Source organism: Pseudopipra pipra, chromosome 1 (assembly GCF_036250125.1).
Source record: "Pseudopipra pipra isolate bDixPip1 chromosome 1, bDixPip1.hap1, whole genome shotgun sequence".
NCBI classification, from domain to species: Eukaryota; Metazoa; Chordata; class Aves; order Passeriformes; family Pipridae; genus Pseudopipra; species Pseudopipra pipra.
The window spans coordinates 120,739,141-120,762,773 of record NC_087549.1 but is presented as its reverse complement, the minus strand read 5'-3'; the positions used below and the strand labels follow the sequence as shown (position 1 = coordinate 120,762,773).

General features: G+C 39.6%; 1 protein-coding gene across 7 annotated transcripts in view; it reads left to right on the top strand.

Moving 5' to 3' along the window:
- The window catches only part of CREB5 (cAMP responsive element binding protein 5), a 255,993-nt gene that overhangs the window by 137,244 nt on the left and 95,116 nt on the right, over positions 1–23,633 (top strand). The window contains exon 1 of one of the 7 annotated variants that reach the window (XM_064674192.1): positions 15,579–15,698. The exons of the other annotated variants lie outside the window; for them this stretch is intronic. Within the exon in view, the coding sequence (XP_064530262.1) occupies positions 15,652–15,698 (47 nt within the window). The 5' untranslated portion in view covers positions 15,579–15,651. Of the gene's footprint in view, positions 1–15,578; positions 15,699–23,633 lie in introns of those variants that run through there. 7 annotated transcript variants of the gene reach the window in all.

Sequence of the window (23,633 nt, the reverse complement as noted above, 5' to 3'; positions counted from 1 at the left end):
TGGGTTTGTTTGTTTGTTTGTTTGGAGGGGTTGGGGCTTTTTTTGTTTGTTTTTTGGTTTCTTGGTTGGTTTTGGTTTTTTGACAAAATTGACAGCATAGTAGAGAACCTGCCAGGTAAGGGAGATAAATACAATGGAAGAGCAAACAGCAGGAGAAGAAAGGACTTGTGTGATAACATATTCTTCCTAGATGTCATAGACCATGTGCAAATAATGAGCACACCAAAAGAAAGACAGAACCTGGTTAAGTATTGTGTCAGGAGAGCTTGTGATCTCAGGCTATTAAATACTACAGTGCTCTTTCAGAGCATTATAATTCAAAAGGGAGGTGACAGTGTGGTACCCATGAGCTGCTGCCTAGCATCGGGCTGGAAGGGAAGGGGGAGAAAAATCAGAGCAGGCTTTGGGATGAAAGAAGGTTACCTCATTTTCATAAGGAAGATCACTCAAATACCTGCTTTGACCTCTTATGTTAGAGCATGAATTTCAATGAAGGGATAAATGGTGACATCTCACCCGTTAGCCAGTTTTTGAGGATTGAGCTGTGTTATATTAAATCATGCTTGGAAATCTCTGGTTAATACATTTAGAGAAACAGCTCTCAGGAACATCTACCTCCCTTCCTTCCTCCTTAAAACAGTAATGAATCCAAATTGCTAATAAAATATGAGAGCTCAAAGATGTTGTACACAGACCATGTTTCTGGGCTGAGTATTTTTTTAATGTCAGTTTTCCCACAGCAGTTAAAATGTTACAGTCATTAAGGTATCAAAACTGTCTAGCCAAGAAGAGAGACTTTCCTTTCTTTAGACTTTTGAATTGTTTGAATATTTTGTTTAGAAGGGCTCCATTCTTTGTTTCAATCTGTGGAGAAAGTAAAGCTTGTAATCTGTCTAAACTGTAAATCTCAGTTAAGAGCCATTCACTGAAAAATAAACTATGCCTCCTCTTGTGAGGCTGTTTTTCTAACAGAACGGATTATGTGCCGCAAACTAACAAAGGGAATTAGCACATACATGTTGTCCTATCTGCATTATCTGTTTTCCTAAATCGTAGGAAAAACTCATTTTAAGGTTTAATAAAAAATTAATTTACTGACATTCAGTGCTTTTTTTCTGCTTTAACGTGAGTTGCCAAGCAAAACCAGAGGGGCTGTATTGTAGTTCTGAACTAGAAAAGGACTTGAAGGATCAGGAATATTTTGAAGTGTATGTATTTATTGAAGGACATTAGGTCCTTTTCTCATGAGCATGGGGAGCAATCAAAGAGCCAAGGATGTCTTCCCCTCTGCAGCCCCAGGCCACTGCACTCTGAATCCTGATCCATGTTTTTTCTCAGGGCCACATGGCCATACTGCTCAGGCCATGTTAAACCTTTCTTCTTATTATATTTATATGCTGCCTCTTTGTCTCCTTCTTACGGCCTCACATGGCCTTCCCTACAAAGTAACTTGGCAAAAACATTTTCCCCCAAATCATCCAAGTTACTAAGTAACTTTTTACTTTCTTGTCTTTGTTCAAAAGAGAACAAAAACCATCAACAGAGAAAGAAATGGTAGTTTCAAGATACTTTAAGCTGGACTTTAGCAGCTTTTTGTATCTTCAGAGTGGAGATCCAAACTGCCCTGAACTCAGCATCTTAACATGTACCCAAGTGATGAGGAAACCTCCAGGAAAAGTTGGTGTGTTTCTTGAGATCATACTTAAGTTTCAAGGAATGTCTTCCCTCTTCTCATTTTCCCTACCTTCCCCCTTTTCTTCTTTAAATAAAAAATGATCTGACACTTCCCCAAACATTAGTACATTCTTCATTGTTTATTGACTTAGATGTGAAACTCAGCTCTTCTCTGTGACTTTTTGAGGAAAGAAAATGAGAAACTCAGGTTATGTCTATGTAAAAAAATGCAAAAAACCCCAAAAGAGCAAGATCACATGACCCATTTTGCTAAAAAATCTTAAGAATGGGTAATTTTTGCTGTCATCCCCCTGAAATCATGATGTGTTTTAGGCTTTTCTTTTTGATGGTGTGGAATTATTATTTTAAAGTAATATAAATAGGAAGAAATCTGTAATGCCAAAGCTATAAATCTTTTGCTTTCATAAAAATTATGGAATCATTGAGCTATATGGCTGGAGGGGACTTCAAGTGTTCATCCAATGCTCTGCCCAAAGTAGGATTAAGTAACATCTACATCATTTCTGACAGAAATATCTCTAATGTGTTTTTGACAACCTCCAGAAATGCAGAGCACACATCCTATTGCTGTGTTTAACTGTACTCACTTTGAGACAAGGTTTTCTTTCAGGCTAACCCAAACCCTCTCTGATGCAAAAGTAAAAGTTTCTTTTATTCTTGGTTCTACTTAATACAGATACAGAGAAAGATATTGTTTCTTTTTTTCTATCATTAGCAGCCTCTTGTGTATTTGAAAATTCATTACGTCCATCCTCTGTCTTGTCTTCCATAGACTAACCAGCTTGCTCAGTCTGTCCTTAGTCCTCTTCTAGACTTCCTCTAGCTGTCCAAAGACTTCTCCTTTGCCTGACCCCCCTTTAACTAGGAACAATCCCTAAAAGTGGATGTGGTACTTCAGATGTGACATACTGAAGCAAAGGAAAGGATTCTTACTCCTATGTTTAAAAATGTGGGTAGGAAATAAAAAATTCACTTGCTATTGGTGAGGACCAAGAAGCCCAGCAGCACTTACAGATGGTTCTCATTTGAAACAATGTTTGCAACTGAAAAAGCTAGAAATAAATTCTTTCAGCTTCTCCAAACTAAAGGAACTCTGCAGAGAGGATTTCTCAGCAGCAACGATGCCTTTGTTTTTAATTGCAGAATCCATAGCATCACTAATAAATCATGACAGTGTGACAAATGACCGGTCTCAGCTGAGGGATCCAGCCTGAAATCCCATTTGGTTAATTGTGTTGCACCTACCAAGGTTTCCCTTGGAGTAGTTGGTTCAGAGCTGACTCCAGGGGAAGTGTGCCACCTACTGAATCACCAGCTCTGCTTCCTGAAGCACCCTGGGATTTCCTTGGAGGGCTCCCAAATGCATTTGGCCAGGACCAACCCTGTTTAGCTTATGAGAGCAAAGCAGATCACAGCCTGAGGCTGTTATGGCTGCTAGCCATATTACTCATTGGGGATATTTAGTCATGTATCTCTATGAAGGGAGACCATATTGCATTATATGTCTCGAGTTAGTTCTGCATATATTGTTTGTAAATTGCTTTGTGAGCCTTTTTGAGTGGAAAGAGCTGCATATGTATAAAATATTAAGACTTAATGGAGTGTATATAACATGTATGTATACTTTCAGGTAATTTTTATAATAGCCATTCATGTATAGCTGTATCATTGAAAATGTAATAAATCAGACTAGGAAGGCAGCCTTTCTTAAGAGGCTTAACTGTTTCAGTTCTGAACTGTTCTGTTTTCACTGTTGAAAGTCTGGATTTGATACTTAAATACCGGTAAATCTTCAGCAAGATGGTTGTTTAAATCTAGTAGAAGTGAGTACTAGGATAAACACTGTGCTGCTAACATTAATTGGAATACAATTCCACTTGACTGCAGTAAGTCCTTATTGATATTTTATTACTAATAAATTTACAAATGGTAGGCTGCTTTGCATTAACACACCTAATTTTCTCATTCTAGGTAAGACACTTCCCTCTTCCAGTAGGTAGCTTACAGCAGTACTGTACAAGTCTGCCAATATTAGGAGGAGTTATAATCTGAAGAGAGTGGATGCTGCTGTATTGTATGAGGTATTTACTCCCTCTCTCTGACTTTTGAAGGGGATAAGAGCTAGGCAAAATAGTCATTGGTAGCTGAGTATCCTCACTATAGACTCGACTATTACAGTTGGTCTGGTTTTAAAAGTACAGATAAACCCCAAACAACGACAAACTAGCATTCTTTGTACCTCTGTACAGATTACTAAACCTGGCCTTCATATTTTTTTTTTCTTTTAAAGATACTAGGATATGTACTAGTACTAGTATATGTCTTGTTTTCTATGAATGGTCTCTGATCCTGGCATTAATACCCCTAATGACTTCCCTGTCTGAAGTCTTTGCCTCATTGTACCCCTGCTTTGACTGTGTATAGCAGGAATTGAAAATAAAAAAGCATTAAAGAACTGCTGGCACCTTGTGGTAAATGTTTGAAAAACATTTTTAGCAACAGTTTAGACTGTAAAACGTATGAATCTTCTCAGTCATTAAAACTATTCTGGTGAAAAAAGGATGCATATTATTTTATTCAATTTACATCCATTCTATGACACTTCAGTCCATTTTCTGCCTGCTGCCTACAATGTTACCATAATGAAAATAAGAGGTTTTTTTTAAAGCAGTTTCTAAAGGTACAGTGGGCCTAACTGTTTCCAAATGAGATAATTTGGTTTGCAAGACTACTGAGTGAGAGGTAAGACTACTGAGCCAGAGTAGATTCGTGTGCAGGAAAGAAAGCTTAGCTCAATGGAAATATGTTTAGGCAGAGAAGTTAACTCAGATGCTTCCTTGTGCTGTTTTTGCTGCCTATTAGCTCAATGCAGATAGGCAATAATGAAGGACATGAGTTGGGTGGGATTTGAAAAAAGCAGAGCAGTGGCTTGGTGAACTGAGTTGGGAGATTTTGCTGAGGAAAAAGAAGAATGAGACTTCAAGGGGCCTTACTGCAAGGGAAGTGATGTGGTGGAAGGGAGTAGAAGGACTAGGGAGGTCACAAATGTAGCCCTAGAGTAGGCTAAGTGAGAACAGGAAGAATAAAATTGGTATTGTAGACCAGGAGAGCCAACAGATTAGATCAAATATATGTGTGAAGAAGACAAAACAGAAAGTTCTTATATAAAACATTTCTTGTGAAGGAGCTGAGCTGTTTTCCACACAGTATATCAGTCTGTCTCTCATCTGTAGTTGTTTCTAAATTCACTAGCACTCTGCATTTTACAGACCACTTTCTTTCTATAAATTTTTTATAGAAGTCAGGTTAGCTGAAATGAAAAATAGAGTTGTTTTTCTTAGGTACATAATTTAAAGCTTAGCAAAAAAACTTGGGGAAAACTAACTGGCCTAAACAAAACAAAACTTTCAAGGGCTTTACCAAATAAAATCTAATTTTTATCAATGCCCTCTAAAGAATTTTTTTAGTGCACTGTTTTCTTGACGAAGTTCAACTTAGTTCCCAGGGTTTCTGACTGTACAACTTTTTACACTTTTTGCTGTCCTTATAAATGACAGACAAAATACTTTAAGGAAATATTTTTAAAAATATTCACTATCTGGCAAAGACCAGGCTTGCAGTATTTCAGCCTAAAAAGGGAAAGTTTTGGAAGTTTTTAAAAGTATCTGAAAAAGGGAGCTAGAATGAAAATGATGATACAACTGTCAACATAAATTTTCATGTCATTCATCCTGCAATATTCTTTTAAGTCACCTTTATCTTTTTACACAGTCAAATTTATTATATATGCATAATACTTTCTGTATGATAATACCTGTTATCTAGGTGTGCATTTGTGATATAAATGTGTATTATGAGCACAGCAGTGAGGCAGGTGAAATCCCACCAGTCACAACCTAGAATTAATTCTGGTTTTGCTTTTTGTTTGCCTAATTGACTCCCAATTGACTAAATCCCAGAAGCTGCTTTTGGGTACCTGCAGCTTCAATTTCTTTTAACAGCATTTGCAAGTATTTAACATCATTTTGTTTGAACACTGTGGAAATGCTGACCAACTAAGGAATGAGGTGCAACTGAAAAGAGATTTTATGACTTGACCGCCAAAATCTTATGAGCTGTCCTGGGTACAAGTTAGGTGGTTATTGTGAGGGCTGCCTATCTTTATGTTCAGCCCATCTTTAGGCTGAAGACACAAAATAGCCAACATGGAAAATCAAAGTGAAATAAAAACACAGGAATGTGAAAACATATTAACTGACCAATAAAAATAATAACATTCATGATAATCAAGCAAACAGACTGTAGCTTGTGCTCTGAACCTTGCCAAATTTGGGTCTGTTGGCAAGCCACCAAGAATAGCACATCCAACAGACAAGGGCCCCTCATCTGAGAAAGCCTTGCTGCAGTCTCCAGAGAGCTTTGCCCCACGAACTTACGGCAAGAGCATCCCAGCTAGTCTGAACAAATGGCATGAGATTGCTGTGAAGAGAGAGATTCAGCTAAACTTGCTTTCTGTGTGAATTGAGATTAAGTGAAGGGACTCGGTTGTTATTTAGTAAAAACAGTTTCCTAGGTTACCTTGGAGTAATTTTTACTGTGTTGGTATGATGTAATCAGCTGGTTTAACATTTAAAGCTAGTAAAATACTTGCATATAATTTTTTTTTTTTAAAGATGTGCCTAATCACTTTCATTTTGCACTCACTTAACTCAATATTAATTGTTTGCATTGGCTGAGGATTTATAAACAGGCTTGAGAGTGTAATGGTCTAGATTTCTACATCTGATGGCCTGAAAGTTAGAGGGAGTGAAGACTCTTGTCAGGCTCCTAGATCTTTCCTCCCACACATGCTGGCCACCAGATAAATCATGTGTATGAGTTTATAGTGGAGTCAGTACTGGATGTTAAGCAACACCCAGAAGTGAAGTTCTTGAAATAATTTCCTGTGAAAGCAACAGTAGACAGATTTGTAATCACAGATCACGGCATTAATCAAGTAAACAAACCATCCATTTTTTCCTGTGACATTCTTGAAATCTCTTTTAGGAACACTGAAAATTGTACATAATGATACTGCCTAATAACAAGCGTAACTGGAGCAAAATGGCACGCAGTGACACAGGGGGCTTCTTAGGTCTGTGGAGCACAGAAGTAAAGTTCCTCTCATAAAGCTGCTGAGAGTCAGAAGAGATCTGAAACGTTGCTCAAATACTCTAGTAGTATTAATACTACTTATCTCCATTGTAGTTAAAACACTTGTCCTCTTTAAAACTTTCCAAAAAGTTGCTTATTCCACTCTGTCAGCCAAGAGAAGTTTCAGGCAGGGCTGAGAGTGAATCAGTAAATAAGGGCAAACTTTGTCATGCACTGTTATTCACTCTGACAAATTCCCACTCAGTAAAAGCTGCTGACAGCTGCAGACTGCTCAACAACTACAGCTAATGTGGAGGAGTCTGTCCTAGGGAATAGGACAGCTATGTTTCATTCAACATGCTTAAAAATGAAGTTTGCTGGAGGAGAGAGAACTGGGTGGTGTTGAAAGGGAGAGTGCCAAATTGAAGGAGGCTGCTTGTGGGGCTACACAATGTTCAGCATAGTCCTGATTTTGATTAGTGTTTTCATTAATGATGGCAATGCACGTATAACAAGTACTGCTGGTGATGCACGGTTTGGAGACACTGGCAGTTTGGAGAAGGACCTGGATATCATGCAAAAGAAAACAAAAAAAGAAAAACCAACCAAAAAGCCTCAGTGAGCTTTTAGTACCGAAGTAATGGCAATGGAATGAAATTCAGTATTAAAAAATGCAAGGCTGTGCCTGGAGGGACTAATAAAAATTTCTAGAAGCAGAAGAAGCTAGGAGCTCATCATCTGGAAATGGCTATGTAGGAGGAGGGCTCATTGAGGTAAGTAGTCATGGAGTGGCAGCAAGCGTCTGTGGTGATCTGCTAATTTCCTAGGAACCAGTACTCTTAAATAACACTGCATCAGGAAGATGGCTTTGCAGAGGCATTGGGAGGTATTAGACTGGCATGTTGAATTGATCTGGAGCTAACTTTTAATACTGATGAAAACATGCTGGGGAAGATGGGGCGAGGTTGGTTACCAAGGGTCTTGAAACAAAGTAAGTTCAGGAGGAAAACTTTGCTGATTAAGGGATACACAGAGGGAGTTGCCATGTTCAACGCAAAGCGTTGGGAAAAAGGTCCTTGCAGCAGGAGTCTGGACAGATATGAAAGAGGTACAATTGCATTGGTAAAAGCCAGAGAAAACGATGTTGCAACTATTGACGTGCAGGGTGGTGAGACATATGTTCCGGTTATGAAGCAATTAAAAGAATATATAAGCCCTGAAGTGTTTTCAAGCTAAATTCAGATTGGCATCTCCATGCAGAATAATTAACACACAAAAGCTTGAACATAAGGGACAAAGACAGTAGAAAATTTCTAAATCCTAAGAAATTAAATTCATGCTACTTGAAAGGAGGAAAGGATGGGAAAGTTTTGGGCAGATGGGAAGAACAGTAAAAGCTCAGGGTTTGGATGGTTAAAAACTCATGGGAAAGATCCCAGCTAAGAGGGGAAACTGATCAAAGCCCTGCTTCTCTTGTATCAAAACTATTAAGGTATAATCACAGAAGTGTCTACTTGTGTTATGTCTTGGGCTGTGAGTGAATTGTGCAGGTTCTCAGATGAGTTAGTCATCATTGTTTTAATTGGTTTACCCTGTTTCCATAATAAATATTTTTTTTTCAATTTAAACAACTTAAAAGTCTAGTTTGTTTGTTGTTTGTTTTTATTTAAACTGAGTTGTGAATTATTTTTCAACAGGGTGCACTTTTTCCAATACAGAATTTACAAAAGTGCCTCGTTGACATGGGCTGCAATCACTAAGGAAAAGCACAACCATTTGAGTTTGTACAGCAGCAGGAACAAGACAGTGTTAGAGGGTGTCCAAATAGAAGACTGTGTAAATCTAGTAAGAACAGTTTATGTGGAATGTGTACTTACTCTCTGTGTATTTCAGTACACATGCATGTTTTGTAGAGATATTTTTATTATTCTGGAGTTTATTTGTGGGTTTTTATGCAAGAATGGAAATGCTGTATGTTTTGATTCATAGAAACTGGCACTGAAAGTAAAGCATCATCCTGCACCACAGAATGTGAAAGTGAAGTTAGAAGCTATTTCTCTTTCATTTATCATTACAGTAAAACTAGTGGTTTGATTCTGATGCTAATGTCAATAAAATACAGATGCTTTCCTTCCAGAGTCCTGAAAGGATTTGTCTGAGTGTCTGTGAGAGATCTGTTTGATTTTAGTATGTTTAGAGTTAATAAATAGCCATACTTTTCCTGAAGAAAAGCATTGGAAGACTAAACAGTATGTAAATCCTAAAAACATAAGTGAGTACAGATGGACCTCACTTGATTTCAGAAAAGATCTATCAGATAATGAATCTGTGGCTGGAGAAGTCACTATAAAGGAAACTGAAAGGGGATTTCCTGTTTAACTCACATTACAAAAGAAAAAAAAAGAAAAATACAATAGTTATTCCCTTTTTAAAATGTTTAAAATATCTACTCATGTAATATCTTTATGTTACCAATAACAGAGTTTTAATTCTTATGGCTGACTTGTTATACTGGAAACTTTACACTACATTATGTTTCAATTGGAGTCACTGCAAATAGGGAATTGCAGACTGGCCCTTAGTTGTGGCTGCATCTCAGTCTCTGTGTTGCAGACTTCTTTGGTTTTTAAGAAACATTAAAAAATTCTAATTTGTACTGAGAGGGACTGGGGTTTAGGTGTCAAGATGCTGGATGTAAATTAAATTTAGATTTTTGGATAAAGCCAAGTTAAAAATGGTACCACTCAGATCATGAATTCTCATCATCCTGATAGTGATTGAATGGTGTAAACCCTGTGTCTGAGGATAAGCTAGGATCGAGAGAATTACTTGGCTCCTTGTATTTTATGGAACTCCAAAATTTAAGTCAGTTTGTCCAGCAAGAGTCTAGAAAACATTTCCTAATGGCCAGTTATAGCTGTTCATTTTCATAGAGGAAATATTGTACTATCAGCTGGTTTACTAACGAAAGAGGGTGTATCTTTAAAAACAAGCTATCTTGTGTATGTGTTTATCAGATAGCACTGTAAATCTGTCCTGTAATGATGGTGATCTGAGTCCCAGCACCTTCATTTCCCAGTTGGAACTGAATTCCAGATATTTGCTTATTTAAAAAAAAAAAAGTTTCATTAGAATATTAATTATTGTTATCATGCTGAAAAATAAAGAGCTAACAAATAAAGGGCTAACAAAAAGGCATGGATGTGACAGTTTAGAGGAAGGATAAAATTTGATTTAGAGCTAAAATTTATTTTAGAGCTGTACTCAGTGCTAACCATACTGTACTTCACAGCATTTATTTAATTACAGCATATGAGATTTGTATTTTAATCCAGATTTTGCAATTTTAGCCCACTTTTCTGTCTGTTAGAAGCACAATGGGGAAAGAGCATCAAAACCAGATCCTTTTTGCTGTTATAAGATTTGAGACCAGCTATACGTAATAAAGTTTTCACTGCGTCCAAGTTAAAGCCTGTAGGGTTTTGCACTAAAGATTAAGATATCTGAGATCTGGGGTCAAAATACTTAGTGTAGACGGATGGCAAAGCTTCTTCAAGCAATTCTAAAAATAGCAGTGTCTTCACATTTTAACCAGCACATTCTAATTATACATTAGAGTAATTAGAATCCCAGTGGGGGAAGGGAACCTCCTGTTCATTATGCATGAACGTTAAAGATTACATGATGGTTTTTACCTAATTGCAGCTGTTTACTTCTGTCCTTAGTCAACATCTCCCCTTTGCACTTCTGTGCTGTTTGCTGGCTGGTTGTGACCTCTCATGTCAGGGATGACTGCACCACGTGACTTTTTATGGCTGGTCTGCAAGATGCTTTGGAATCTTTCGGAGTTAAAGGTTATACCAAATTATAAAGGATTATTTATTATTTTGCATAAATTGATACATTATTTGTCTTAGGTATTTGTGGCTTATATCTGTAATAAAATAGGTGGCTAGTCTGACTGGATGATTCAGTGACATATAATTGGATTCAAAGCTCTTCACTTCCAGGTCATCTGCTCGCCACTGGCCCACAGTTATTTGGTGAGTACATAGTAAATAGGCAATTCTATTTCCTAGTAGTTGAGTGTCCCCAGCACAAAAAACCATGATCCCAAGTGGCTTTAACACACTTAGAACTGTTATTGGGGCAGTGTTTCTTATCTTGAGATCATTCTTGAAGATTTGGGTTAAGATTTATTGCCAAAATGTTTGGGGGAAGTCTACTGGCCATCATGCCCATTGCACATTTCTGTGTCCAGAAATGTTGGACTCAAATTTTGGCAGTTCTTCTTCCTTAAATATTTTCAGTAGGGTGTTTCTAATGTAACAGCATGTTTGAGCACGTACGTGAGAGCAGGAGATCTTTGTTCCAGGATTCATTTAGACTTCATCCAATCCAGTGTCTTATGTTCAAGAAATCTGGGGCAGTTCTCATAAAGGATATTTCCAGATACTTTATTTCATTACAGTTTGGAGAGCTCATAGGAAAACCAGCTATACCTCTGATACAACTCGATGCTGATCACTTTGATCTGAGTCTCCTTTAACAAAGAATGTCTTTTGCCAAAGCACTGAAGTGAGTTGGGAACATATGCCCCAGTATCTTATGAGCGACTTGAAGAATCCACTCTTAACCCTGCCTTCCTTTAGGTCAGCTGAAATTTTGGACCTTTACATTCTTATGTCCTTGCTAGTGACACCTACCCTTCTCAGACAGTCTCCCTGTGCACGAACTTGTGCAGACAGTCCCTCTGACCACTACGAAAACACAGGACACCCAAGTTGAACTGAATGCTGAATACCACCACATGGGTTTGCAGTGGTCTGTAACTGAAAAGGTTCACTGGAAGCAATTTGCAAAGAAATCCTTAGGAAACCACCTGGATGGTTATTTTAAATTAAAAAAGGAAGAGATGCCACTTAAAAAAAATAATTTTTAATACTAGGTTTAAGGTTCCATACATGTGATAGTCATTAAAGCTTATTTAATCCTGAAATTATCTGGCCTCTTTAATTCCACAGGGACTGTAACGCTCTTGGGTTAGAAATGAAAAATAATGTCAGAATGAAAATGAGACTTTCCTGAGTGCAGGACCATTATTGCAGAATAGTTTCTTAATCAAGCCTCTTTAAGAGTCAAGTAGTGGAGAAAAAAATAATCAGGCTGTACTGCTTTCATCCACAGGTCTTTGCTGATGCTTTGGCCACTGATTGAAATAGGCAAGAGTCAGTCCCAAAGGCTGTATATGACAAACTCATCTAAAATGCTTGTAGCACCGGTGATTTGTCCATCCACAATCTCAACTGTAGTGTTACAATACACATTTGAGATAATTCCAGTGCACTCTGACGTTTGGGCTCTCAAAATTCAGAGCTTTCTGATCGTTGAGACTGGAAACTTTCAGCAGACGCTGTGATTTTTGTCAAGTTTCTGTTACACCAAACATCTGTGGTGTGCCCCACCACCCTTTCCCTAAGGATGAAACATTCTGCAGGGAGGGTGTTGCAAGAATTCCTGAACTAGACAGCTAAGCTGGAGTCATAACTGTGCTGGCCAGGGCCCTAGTTTGAAGAAGGCTCCCATTAGAATTAAAACATCCCATAACTCTCATCACAACAGCTCTATTCTTGAGCGTGGCTGAACACAGAAATTTAAGGCTGGGGTTGGAGTGGGGGGAGAATGAAAAGACAGACAAGTAAACAGATAAAGAGGGAGCTCTTGCATGCAAGTGGAATTTGCTTTGAGCACAGGACATTCTTTATCATTAACTGGTCTGTCACAGGAAGGAAAATGGGAAAACTGTGTTTCCTGTTAGGGGGAAGAAAAAAATCAATCAATAGGCCTTGGAAATACCTGCCTGGAAAGAACTTTTTGTTTTCCCACCAGCAAGCACAAATAAGTTTTTAACTCCTTTGGTTCATGAGCTCTGTTTTAAAGCAGTTTCCTTCTTGAAACAGGACTTCAGTCTAAACATGTAATTTGGAAATGATCAGCAGTTCAGACTGCTTCGACCTTTCTTGTTCACTTCAGAAAATGCTCTTACTCCTGGAAATATCTTCTGTAAGATGAACACTATTGAAAGCAGCTTAATTCTTCTGAGTTTGTGTCTATGAAGATAATAATAATAAAAAGGGTCATTTACCGTACACATGCAGTCTCTCCTGTGCTATTTTGGTTAAGACACTTGCAGATGGGCAATGGATCTATTATTGCTTCTGGCGAACAAAATTTTCTTTTGGAAAGAGCACAGTTACCAGGCAAATGGTTGAAGCCTCAGGAGGACAAGGAACTACATTGCAGCTCCTGTGTCATCTCTTTGTTTGCATTTTGCTCTGAATACCTGCAGTGGTGGAAGTTAGGGTTTTCAGAAGAGTGAGAAAACTGCAGGAATGGCTGCAGGAATGGATGTATTTACATAAACGACCCCACAATAACTTGGGTTCCTCAGGGCAATCCTTTTTCCTTTTGGTGGCAGCTTCCTTCCTTCCAAAGCTGGGCCTGAGAATTTAAAGTTGTGCCTCAGTTGTAGCCACATTTCCCTGTTCTGAGCCCGGGATCTGTCCTGGGCCCATGACAACATTTACAGCAATGTCAGTGGCATAACTGGATGAGCAGAAGCAATGTAATCCAGCAGTGTAAATGTAAGAAGACAAAATAAAAAGAAGGAAGGAGGGAGGATGACTTCTTAGACATGGACAGAAAAAGGGCTAGAAGTCTCATTTTTTTAAATGGAGAGGGAGAAGTGGGCTGATCTTAAAATGAAACTATCAGCAAGGCTGGAATTAAAAGAGGGCTTTAGGAATGATCTAACTTTTATTTTATTACATGACAGAAGACAAAAAATCAATAGCTGGTAATTCAGACATAAATGAGTTATACAGGCCATTGACACAATGGACCAAACTTTATAACAACCACATCTGATGCTGTCAAGCCACAGGCTTCAGTGGCGCCAGTAATAATTATGGCTGATCACCTCTAATTCAGAGCTGCCTTGCTTGATAAAGGTGTCACTCTGAGTGGCTGCAGCATCAATATCAATTGAGGATGTCATCCAGCAGGTCAGGCTGCTGCAGAGAACTGTGGGTTTTTTTAATTGAATAGGATAAACTCTTGGTTTACTCCTCCTTTTATTCTGTCTGTAAAAATAAATATAACTTAAATAAAATATCACTTGAATTCATGACTACTTGAATACAAGACTAAACCATGACTGAAGCTAATGGTGTCAATCCATAGAAATATAAAGATAATTTATAACCATAAGAGTATGCTCAGAGGAGACTTTGATACTTTACAATAGTCTCTGTTGCATTGCTGCTGTGATCAATTAATGAACCCACCCCCAAAAACCCCAGTGTGGTAAAATGGTGCTAGGCAATAGAAATTGCTTTTCCATAAACTCACATCATCATAAAGAAGAAAACATATTGACTTTGCTGTTTTCCTACTGTTTTCTGAATTTTAGTGGCATAAGCGCATCCACTGAGTGTTGGAAAACTGAGTTTCACTCTGAGGCACGGGGTGAAGTATTCTTTGTGAAATAGTTCTTGATCTATAAAGAAAGGATTAATTTTTAAACACCTGTCTGCTGTTACAGGTGCCAAAAATACTTACATCTGCAGTTTGATGTTGAAACTATTAGTCTTGGAATTGCTCGGGGATGCTATGTGTACTTAGACATTTTCGTTTATTATTATTACTACTGCTACTACTTAGGCTTTGCATTCTTTTGTGGACCAGCTGCTTGGTACTGTGTTGACTACAATTAATTGTGAGTGATGAACAGGAAAAAAGCCCTCTGTGGGGGAGGACACGAGAGCTTTTTCAGCCATGGTCACTAGCATTTAACATCAGGAGGACTCAGAACCACGCTACGATGCAGCAGAGCGCTTCGCACCACAGTAGCTTTTGCTTGCACATGTGAAAGGTTATAGTAAGTTCCATTTAGAGACATTCTCTATCCTTAAAAAAAAAAAATCACTAATATCAGACTTGGCAGAGAAACACCAGAAAGGCAATAGCAGCAGCACAACAGTGAGTTAGTTATAACCTTGTAGTGCTGTGCAGTTTGGGGCTTTTCTGATACTTTTTAAGTTGTGGAGAAAGAAGGTGCTTTGCACCTGTGTGGTGGCAAACAGAAAAATACAAAGCAAGAAACAGCCCTGTCGTTTTCCTTCAAAAACATGGGGCTCAATTCCAGCCACGCACTGCTGAGGCAGAGAAATCCCAATCTACGGCACAACCTGCAAAGCACTTCCTTCTCCCCAGACCCACGCACACGCGCTGCGTCCGCTTCACAGCTTCTCCGTTGCCCTCCTCATCTCCTGCTCCATCTCCTCCTTTTCCAATGGCCAGACCTTCCTGAAGCACAGACCACGCGGGTGTCCGGGAGCGACTCAGTATCTTCTGATGCTCCCCAGTCAATCATGTCATCCCCGTTCCTGGTCCCTGGGTTTTCCTGCGCTCCGATAGGCAGCTGCGCAGGCCCTTCAGAGGCAGCACTGTTTCTTTCTCTGTTTACCCGTTTCCAATGGCAATTGCACCACCGAGTCTCAGTACGTCTGGAACTTGGCCTGGGGCTGTTTTGGTTACATTGAAGTTTTTGCTTCAGCGCTGCCAGATTTAAATGGTGACTTCACCAGCACTGAGCTAAAAAGGAGAAAAGGGGAGGAGGGAGGTAGTGCAGCGAGCGGGAGCGAGGGAGAGGGCCAGGGCATTACATCATCGCTTGGACGGGAATCAAATGGGAAGGATATGACTCACTCGGGCTAGTTAAGCTTTGGCTCAAGTTCTACATACACTCATTCCAGGGCTCTCATGTTCTGCACCTCAGCAGGGAATTCAGGCTCAGTGATGTCCATGAGGTTTGTTTTTAATTTTCTTTTCCTTTCTGATTTCTATATAGTTTCCCCCCCTCCTTGCCTTCCTCCTCCTCTCCTCCTCCCCTCCCAAGTCCCCCTTTCCCACTCTTTTCCACTTCTACAGAGTTTGTTTTCTGATGCGTGCTACCTCAGCTCTTAGGAGCAGAAGCTGTTTTTGTTGACCAAACCAAACCCAAACAAGGAGTACAGCAAACTTGAGAGAAGTTTTGGTAGTTTGTTGTGGTTTGGTTCCCTACCGCCTCCCCCCATCACTGTGTTGCTCCTAATCGGAGGAGACAGGGAGAGAGTTAAAATGCAGGAACCAATCGCTTGGATGGTGATGTAATGCTGGAACTGCAGGGTTGTTAAGTAATGTGAGAGGAAGGGGGTCAGGGTTGCAAAGCATTTACCTGCTGTCAAGGGGCTTTAAGTTTATTATCAATTGCAGTGACTGTAACTGGCTTCAGACTGCACTCTCTAATTATTCACAGACTCCCCTTTTTTTATCTTTTATTATTAAAAGTAAAACTATATTATGGTATTTTAAAAAAATGATATTATCACAGCTGCAAATTATTTTCCACCAGGGTTTTTTTGATATTTTTTAAATGGCTTGAAACTGGATGTTTCTTTCACAAAATGCCTGGAGAGAGCAAAAAGAAAAGAGAAAGGCAAAAAGGGGTGGTTCTTCGAGCGTGGCTGGCGAATTTGAAACTGTATGAAGAAAGCAGTTCAGCCTCTGCCTAGCAGAGCGAGTAAAAGCTCCTACTGTTGGAAATCTGCTGGAGAAAATAAAGCATTTAAGGGAGGCACTTAGCAGAGCTCATCCTAATGAGCTTCGGCTTCCTTTGGTTAACCCTGTGCTTGTGGCTGGTTTGGTGGGTGGCTGTCCTGCCGTTGCTGAGACCGTGGAGGTCCTGACTTTGCACAGCAGGTTCCTTCCTGTCATGGTTCTGCTCTCTAGAACGACCTGGGAATTGGGGGACCTACCTGCATGGGTTTCCTTTGCAGGACAGAGCACTGTCTGTAAGTCTGTCTATCTCCCTACAGACCTTTCCATCTTTCTTCCACATAACAGTCTCTAGGTCTGGCAGGATGAGAGAAAAGGTACCTCTTTCCTGAGTTCACTGTGAGTACATTACCCTTGGGATGGGCCACAGAGTTTAACACTGACTAAGCCCCTGCTTGGGCATTGCTTGTGTTTAGATGTGGGATGAATGAGAGATATCAGGTGTGTGTTGGTGTCCTGAGGATACCCATTCTGCTTGGAGGAGCCCTGCATCAGATTTCTGTGTCAAGAGCTGCCTGCTCTTAAGATATGGCTCTTGGAAGTACCCCTTTGTAAGGGAATTTCTGTCTCAGATGGAAGCACTGTATTAGTGTCCACTGGATCAGCAGCAGACCACAGATTTGCTTGGCTAACTAAAGATAGCCCTAAATATGCTCTTAAGGGTTTGGTGAATTTTTTTTTTTTTTAATAACCTGTACTGGGGACTGACTGAGCAAAATAATAAACAGCACTGTTCTGTGGTGGTGGCAAAACCTCTGCATCTCTTTCTGAACAAGACAAGAGCCCCAGCCAGCTCCTGCCTTCCCTTCGCTCCAGTAGCCCCCTGCAAAGCCGTCTTACGTCGAGCTGTTATGTCCCTCCACTTTATTCACAGCTTTTCCCTAAGTGCTCTGATTTCCAAGCTCCTCAGTCAACTGCTAAAGCACAAGTAATTGCTCACGTGCCAAACTTTTATCATATGAGAGCCTAATGTAAGGCCGCACCCGACTCTGGCCCACGTTGCGGTGCAGATACACCATATGGATTGGATTGCGCAGTGCTCTGTTGAGGATGTGTGGGTTGTGGAGGGAGCTGGGCTGCTGCAGGAGTTCCCGTAGGATTTCTGACTCATACTTTCTCCTAGAAATGTTGGGAAGTGCAGCTCCATGGACCATCAGAATAAAGCATAGTAGATTCTTCCCTGCTTTCCTGCCCGCTTCAGGTGCTGGGGTGGACTTGTCTTCACTCTTTCCCTTCCTGCCTTTTCTGGCTGGAGACTGTGCAGGAAAAGTCCATCAGTGCTGTCATTGGATAGTGTCTAGCCACACTGGCAAGGTTCTGGGCAGAGGATAACAGACTGTCACACTGCAACTTGGCCTATGCAGAAATGCATCCTTGTTATTTCTTTTATAAAAACACTTGTAAAAGATGCTTTTTGGTACGGCCTGAAAGTCTTTGGGTACTGGATTGCATTCCAGGGGGGATCAGAGTATCACTTGTCTGGTACTTGCTTTTAACATTTCACCTGTCTGGAAGGGCAGCAAGGGAAAATGTCATGGTGCTCTAGTCAGTGTGGACTGACTGATGACCCTGCCTTGTACTCATGGCTTTCACAGATTATGCACCCTGTTGGTTCACGCTCAGTGAAGTTAGGTAGAGGGTGTAAAGATGTAAATCCTTCTTGCCTTTCTGAAGTGCACTGCAACTCTAAGTTACAATTTACTGCCGCTACTTCACGGATTTCAACACAGCACCACAGGAAACACAGAAAACAGGCTTCTTTCAAAAAGTTGCAGTTGTGAATTCCATATGCATACACAAAGATGTGTGTATGTATGTATGTATGTATGTATGTATGTATGTATTTATGTATGTATGTTGGTTGTTGAAGCAATGAAACATATAATTTAGGAAGTATAACTATCCAGATGAGAGCCAAACAGCTCTAGTTATGCTTGACAGGTGTTTTTGAAATGCACATTCATCTCGGACAACAAAAAAAAAGAAAGTAGCTACCCATTTTGGATTCTTCTTCTGCTAGCTGCTCAGCTTACCTGGGAGTCAGTGTGCAGGTCTGCCAGTAGACTTGAAGCTCATGGTAGAGGTCAGCAGCTCTGACAGTCAAGTTCTACATGCTTAGAGCCGAGTCTTCTGGCAAGAGGATTTTCTTATTGAAGGATGATATCTTTAGGGACCTAATTTTTAAACAGCAGCCAAGAGAAATGTTAACAGCACTATGAAAATGAGCATCAGAAGACATATTCAGAAGCACATGTAACCTGTCAAACAAACCAGAGGCCAAACACAGCAGAGCTAGGGAGTGATATTTGCACTGGAGTGCCAACTGTGCATGATCAGCCTGTGAAGAAAGGCAATCTGCTCCGAGCAGAGCCTGACTGGACGAGTCCCAGTAAATTTTCCCCACCAAGATCCTAAGTAAGATTTCCGCCTGCATCACTGAATGTGTGCATTGGCACAATATCCGCTCTATAAGCTGTGTGATTTTAAGCCGTAATTTGGTGCTCCTTAGCTGGTCTCTGCATGCACAAAAGAACTGGCTCTGTACTTGCGGTATGAAACAAGAGGTAAAAATCAGACAGCTTGTTTTTACGTCACTGAATGTGATCCCTCTGCCTCTGTATTCCTCAGTTTTCCTAGCTCTACAGTGAGACTATTTCCCTTAAACATTTCTGGAAGACTTGGTTGATATTTGTGAAGCCCCGTGAAGTTTTCAGGCTGGTGTCATGAGTGCTGGGGTCAGAGCAGGTCAGGTGTTGGACAGAAGTGGTGGCATGTCACGTTTTGGACACATGAGGCAGGAAGACCAAGTTGTTTGCTACACTTGGGTGAGGGTACTGGGGCAAAAGCAGGCCTCCTGTGCCCTTCCCCATCTCTCTCTACTCTCACCTTCCACCCTCTTTTGTTCATCCTGCACATGCCTGGGCCATGTTCAGCCCAAACTGTTGAGATCAGCTTTGCTGAAAATTACACTTCAGATCAAAATATGAGTTAGATTACTCCAGTGTAAAGTGAATGCTGGGTCTTTCTCTGCAGCTACAGATAAACCAGATAGGAAGGTAATTACATCTCATTCCTATCTGACTCTCTTATTTGCCATAATCTCTTTTAATCCCTTTGATAATCATCATAATAATGTTAATCTTAATGAACTCATTTGGTATTAATGCGGATATGATTTGTAAGTTCAGAGCAGGCTTGCCATTCTTGTTTAGTGTTCATTAATATCCACTTAACTGTGTTTATGCTCTCTTTCTCCTGCAAATGGACTTCCGTATCTTTGTCTTCCACCTAGATGATGTCACAATTCCCATAGTGGAACCCTCTTTCCACACTCAGGTTTGTATTTCCTTTCTCTTCTTCTTCCTACTTACTAGATATCAGAGCAACGAGCAGTTGGAAACACTGCATCCATCTGCTAGTGGCTTTCTGTACTCCATCACTTAGTCATTTCTTCCTCTTTCAACATCAAAATTGAAGGAACCCTTATCCTCTTATTTCTCATTTGTGTGGCATTCCTTCTTAGATTGCTTCAGAGATATTACCTTACTGTAGTTCTCTTTTTATTCTCTCAGAGGGTGAACAAGTAAGACACACAACCCCTAATCTTGGCAAAGAGACAAGTTATTCGTTGTTTACTACCATACTCTCCCCGAGCACACTGTTTATGGGTGGGGTACCTTGCCCAAACATTTTCCAATGTGACCAGCCAATTTTCATGAGTGAGGACTACTTTTGGATGTTAAGGATGACCCAAAGCTTGTTGCAGTGAATGGGAGTGCTGCCTTGATGGGCTCTGGATAAAATCCGTGGAACTATGCTCTTTTCAATCCTTTGAGCACCCACATATTTTTCAACATCTCTAGCTTTGGAATGTGCCCTCTTGAAAAACTACTTGTTCAGCCACAGTGATCCCAGAGACTGATGAACCTTGGATCTCTATTAATGTGTGATTTCCTCCCTACGTGGGTGCTTGTGTTTGTTTTTAAACGTGGCATGGAATTTCTGTGTTGTAGTGCTTGCCATCCTCCCTCTCCACTTCCTCCAAACACATTTTTAAAGCCTTGATTGTCAAATAGCATGAATTATTTTTCAGTTCTCGTGACACACATTTTGCTTTTTAGGTCTTTTGAATCCTGACAGAGCCAGGAAAGTATCATTTACTTAACAGAACACTGTTTATTCCATCCTCACTTCCATTCTTTATTTTATGTCCTGATGTTTCCTTGTAGCATCAGCTTCCAGTGTTAAAATGAATAACTCTATTGAAAACATATAAGTTTTAATTTACTGAAAGATTTCTGCACATTATAATAAAACTAGCTATTGTCTTGGTAAAAACTACTAGCTGGGAGTGAGAATTATAGTCTCTCAGATCAGCACAAGCTGTATTTCTGTGGTACTCTTTATTTTAACATATCTTTCATTCAAGAGCACTGCAGGATATTTTGCAAATTGCAGCCATTAGTCAAACATATTAAAGCTCTTTATTAGTATGAATACAAGAGGCATTCATGTAAATAACTAGATGGAGAGTTTTACTGCAGATATCTACAACTCTTGTGCTGCTCCATGACCGTAAAAAATACAGACAATGTGCTTCAGTTGGGCACTATTTTCTGCAGATCAATAAATCTGTGCCCATTAGCAGCAACAAAACAATAATTGTAATGATAAAAGTTCATTACATTTTTTAAAAATGTCAACTAGTTGTCATAAGCCCTGTCAAAAATAATATCAGTAGAATGTTTTACCACACTGGAAAAGCCCATCAGCACCAATAATCTTATGTCAGATTTAACATGAGCTAGTTTTTCCCAAACAGAGTCTTACAAACTAGAATAGAAAAAATGTACTGGACCAAATTCTCCCTTGACCTCAGTTTAAGGCCACGCAGTATCATGAAAAGTCAGAAAAGTTCCAGTATTGTGTTCTTTGTTATCATTTGGTTTCCAGGTCAAAATGAACTTTTCTTTCACTTCAGCTAAGGATGTGAGCCGTATTTCTCTTGTACCATTAGAGGACTGCAGGAATTCTTATTGCTCTGAATACTTTTTAGTTTTCTGGTATACTTAGGATAACTGAATTTCTTTTGCAAATTCATGTAGGAATAAGATTGGCTGAAAAATTAAGGTTCAGTTTACAGATTGCCTGAACCACTAGATTCCTTGCTATTGGAATCCAGTGTTGATAAGTATCTTCTGTGGCCATTCATGTGAAAGAAGAATGTGTTGCACAAAGTGCAGATTATCACAGAAATCTCTGTATGTGTGGATCTGTATCTGCATGTGGGGGGGGGGGTGTCTGTTGCCATATTTGAGACTGCAAGCAAAATCAACTTCTCTTATTCCTAAACAATCATATTAGAAAGAATTTATCACATGAATAAGATTTCAAGTTGATGACTTAAGGCGGTGATATCAGTATATAAATTTGAATGACAATTTCTTTCTTTTTGAAATTAACACTCTATTAGCACCCCTCAGCTCTACCTCACATTTCAAGTTTTTCCTTCAGAATGAGAAAAGTGAATTTGGGGCAAAAATTCAAATAACAGCTGAAGGGGGACATTGCTGTGCATCACTAAATGTTTAGTTTGGCTTTTTACTTGCCGATCTTGTGCAGTATGGAACTTTTTCCATTCAGAGCAAAACCCGATGCAGCTATTGCAATTCAGTAGATATTCTAATATGTTGAATGAACAAACAATATATAGCAGATTCCCCTTTAGTAATGAATTTAGCCAGGTTTTTTTTTTCATTTAGTTTTAAACTATTTTGACAAGACTTTGTAGTGCTCTATGAAAGAACTGCAGTACATACTTCAGGAAAAATATAAAACCTTACCAGCAACATTTATAAAAAAATGCAAAAATAAATAAATACTATAGGAAAAAAAAGTTAGTTGGAAAAGCATGGATTTATAAAGGTCTACTTAAAAATGTGAAATGTGGCTGATTGGAAAGTTTCCAACAAGGTTGAATAATTGTTAAAATTTGGGGTTTTGATAACAATTTTTTCAAGGGAAATTAGGAATTGTTTTAAGAGAAAATGCTTCTCTTTCAAATCGGTAATTGTTTTTGCTGAGAAATACTTTTTCTGTTATTCAAAAAAGGTCTTGAAAAAGAATAAGTTTCTCACTTGCTGTACACTGAAAGATGATTAACCTTTGTACATTTTATTTTCTGTTTGATGTCCAGTGTCTCTTCTAAATTGTTCTGTTACTTCTGATTTTTTTCTCTGGGAAAATGCCCACAAAGTGTGAAGAGTAGCAAATGATAAAACAGACAACAATACTCTGGCAACTGCATATGTTACATTCCAGAGTTTTAAAATTTGGTCTCACCTGGTCTCATCTGGGGCAAGTTCTTGACTGATAGCACAGCCAGCTGCAACTTTAACACCTCCTTTCCTGTCCTCCCCTCCCCCCCAATATATAGTTCTTTATCTTGGGGGACTTATTTTAAAGATGCAATGCTCCAATAAGAGGACTTAAAGGAGCACAGATCTTATGGAGCTGGATATAGGAAGGGTATGAGTCTGTTGCTTCCCCGTGAAACGCTGAGCGCTGAATTTCGGCAACACATCTGCATTGGCATGTGTCTCTTGTGCAGAGTAATTATCAAATAGGACAAACATTAGATATAATAAGTGACTGGTTGGTTCAGGGTCAGATATTTGGGATTGCCCAAATAATCCCCAGAGGACTTAGAAAGATCTGTGTTATGAAAATACAAAATTTCTGCACCCAACCAAAATCTTGGGCAGTTTTGGGTGAAATCTATTTGGACTGTTGAATATCTCCAAGCAAACGAGCACCCCAAAACTGCACTCTGTTCCGCACTGAGCCTGTAATGACTTATGACACTGCAGCAGAGGAAGATGGGTTAGTTGTGCAGAGGACAGATGCCATTAGGGACATCTTCCCTAGGCTGAAGGGAGAGAGTATCCTGAGAAGCAGAGAGCAGGAGAACTTGGTTTATTTAGCCTGGGCAGAGACAGCTAACTGGATCTAATTGCAGCCTTTAGCTACTTACAGGGCAGTTACAGAGGAGGCAGAGTCTGCCCTGCTTTGTAGTATGAAGATGGAGGGCAACAGTTGCAAGTTTCAATGAGAGAAATTTCCATGAGACCTAAAAAAAGAAAGGCTAC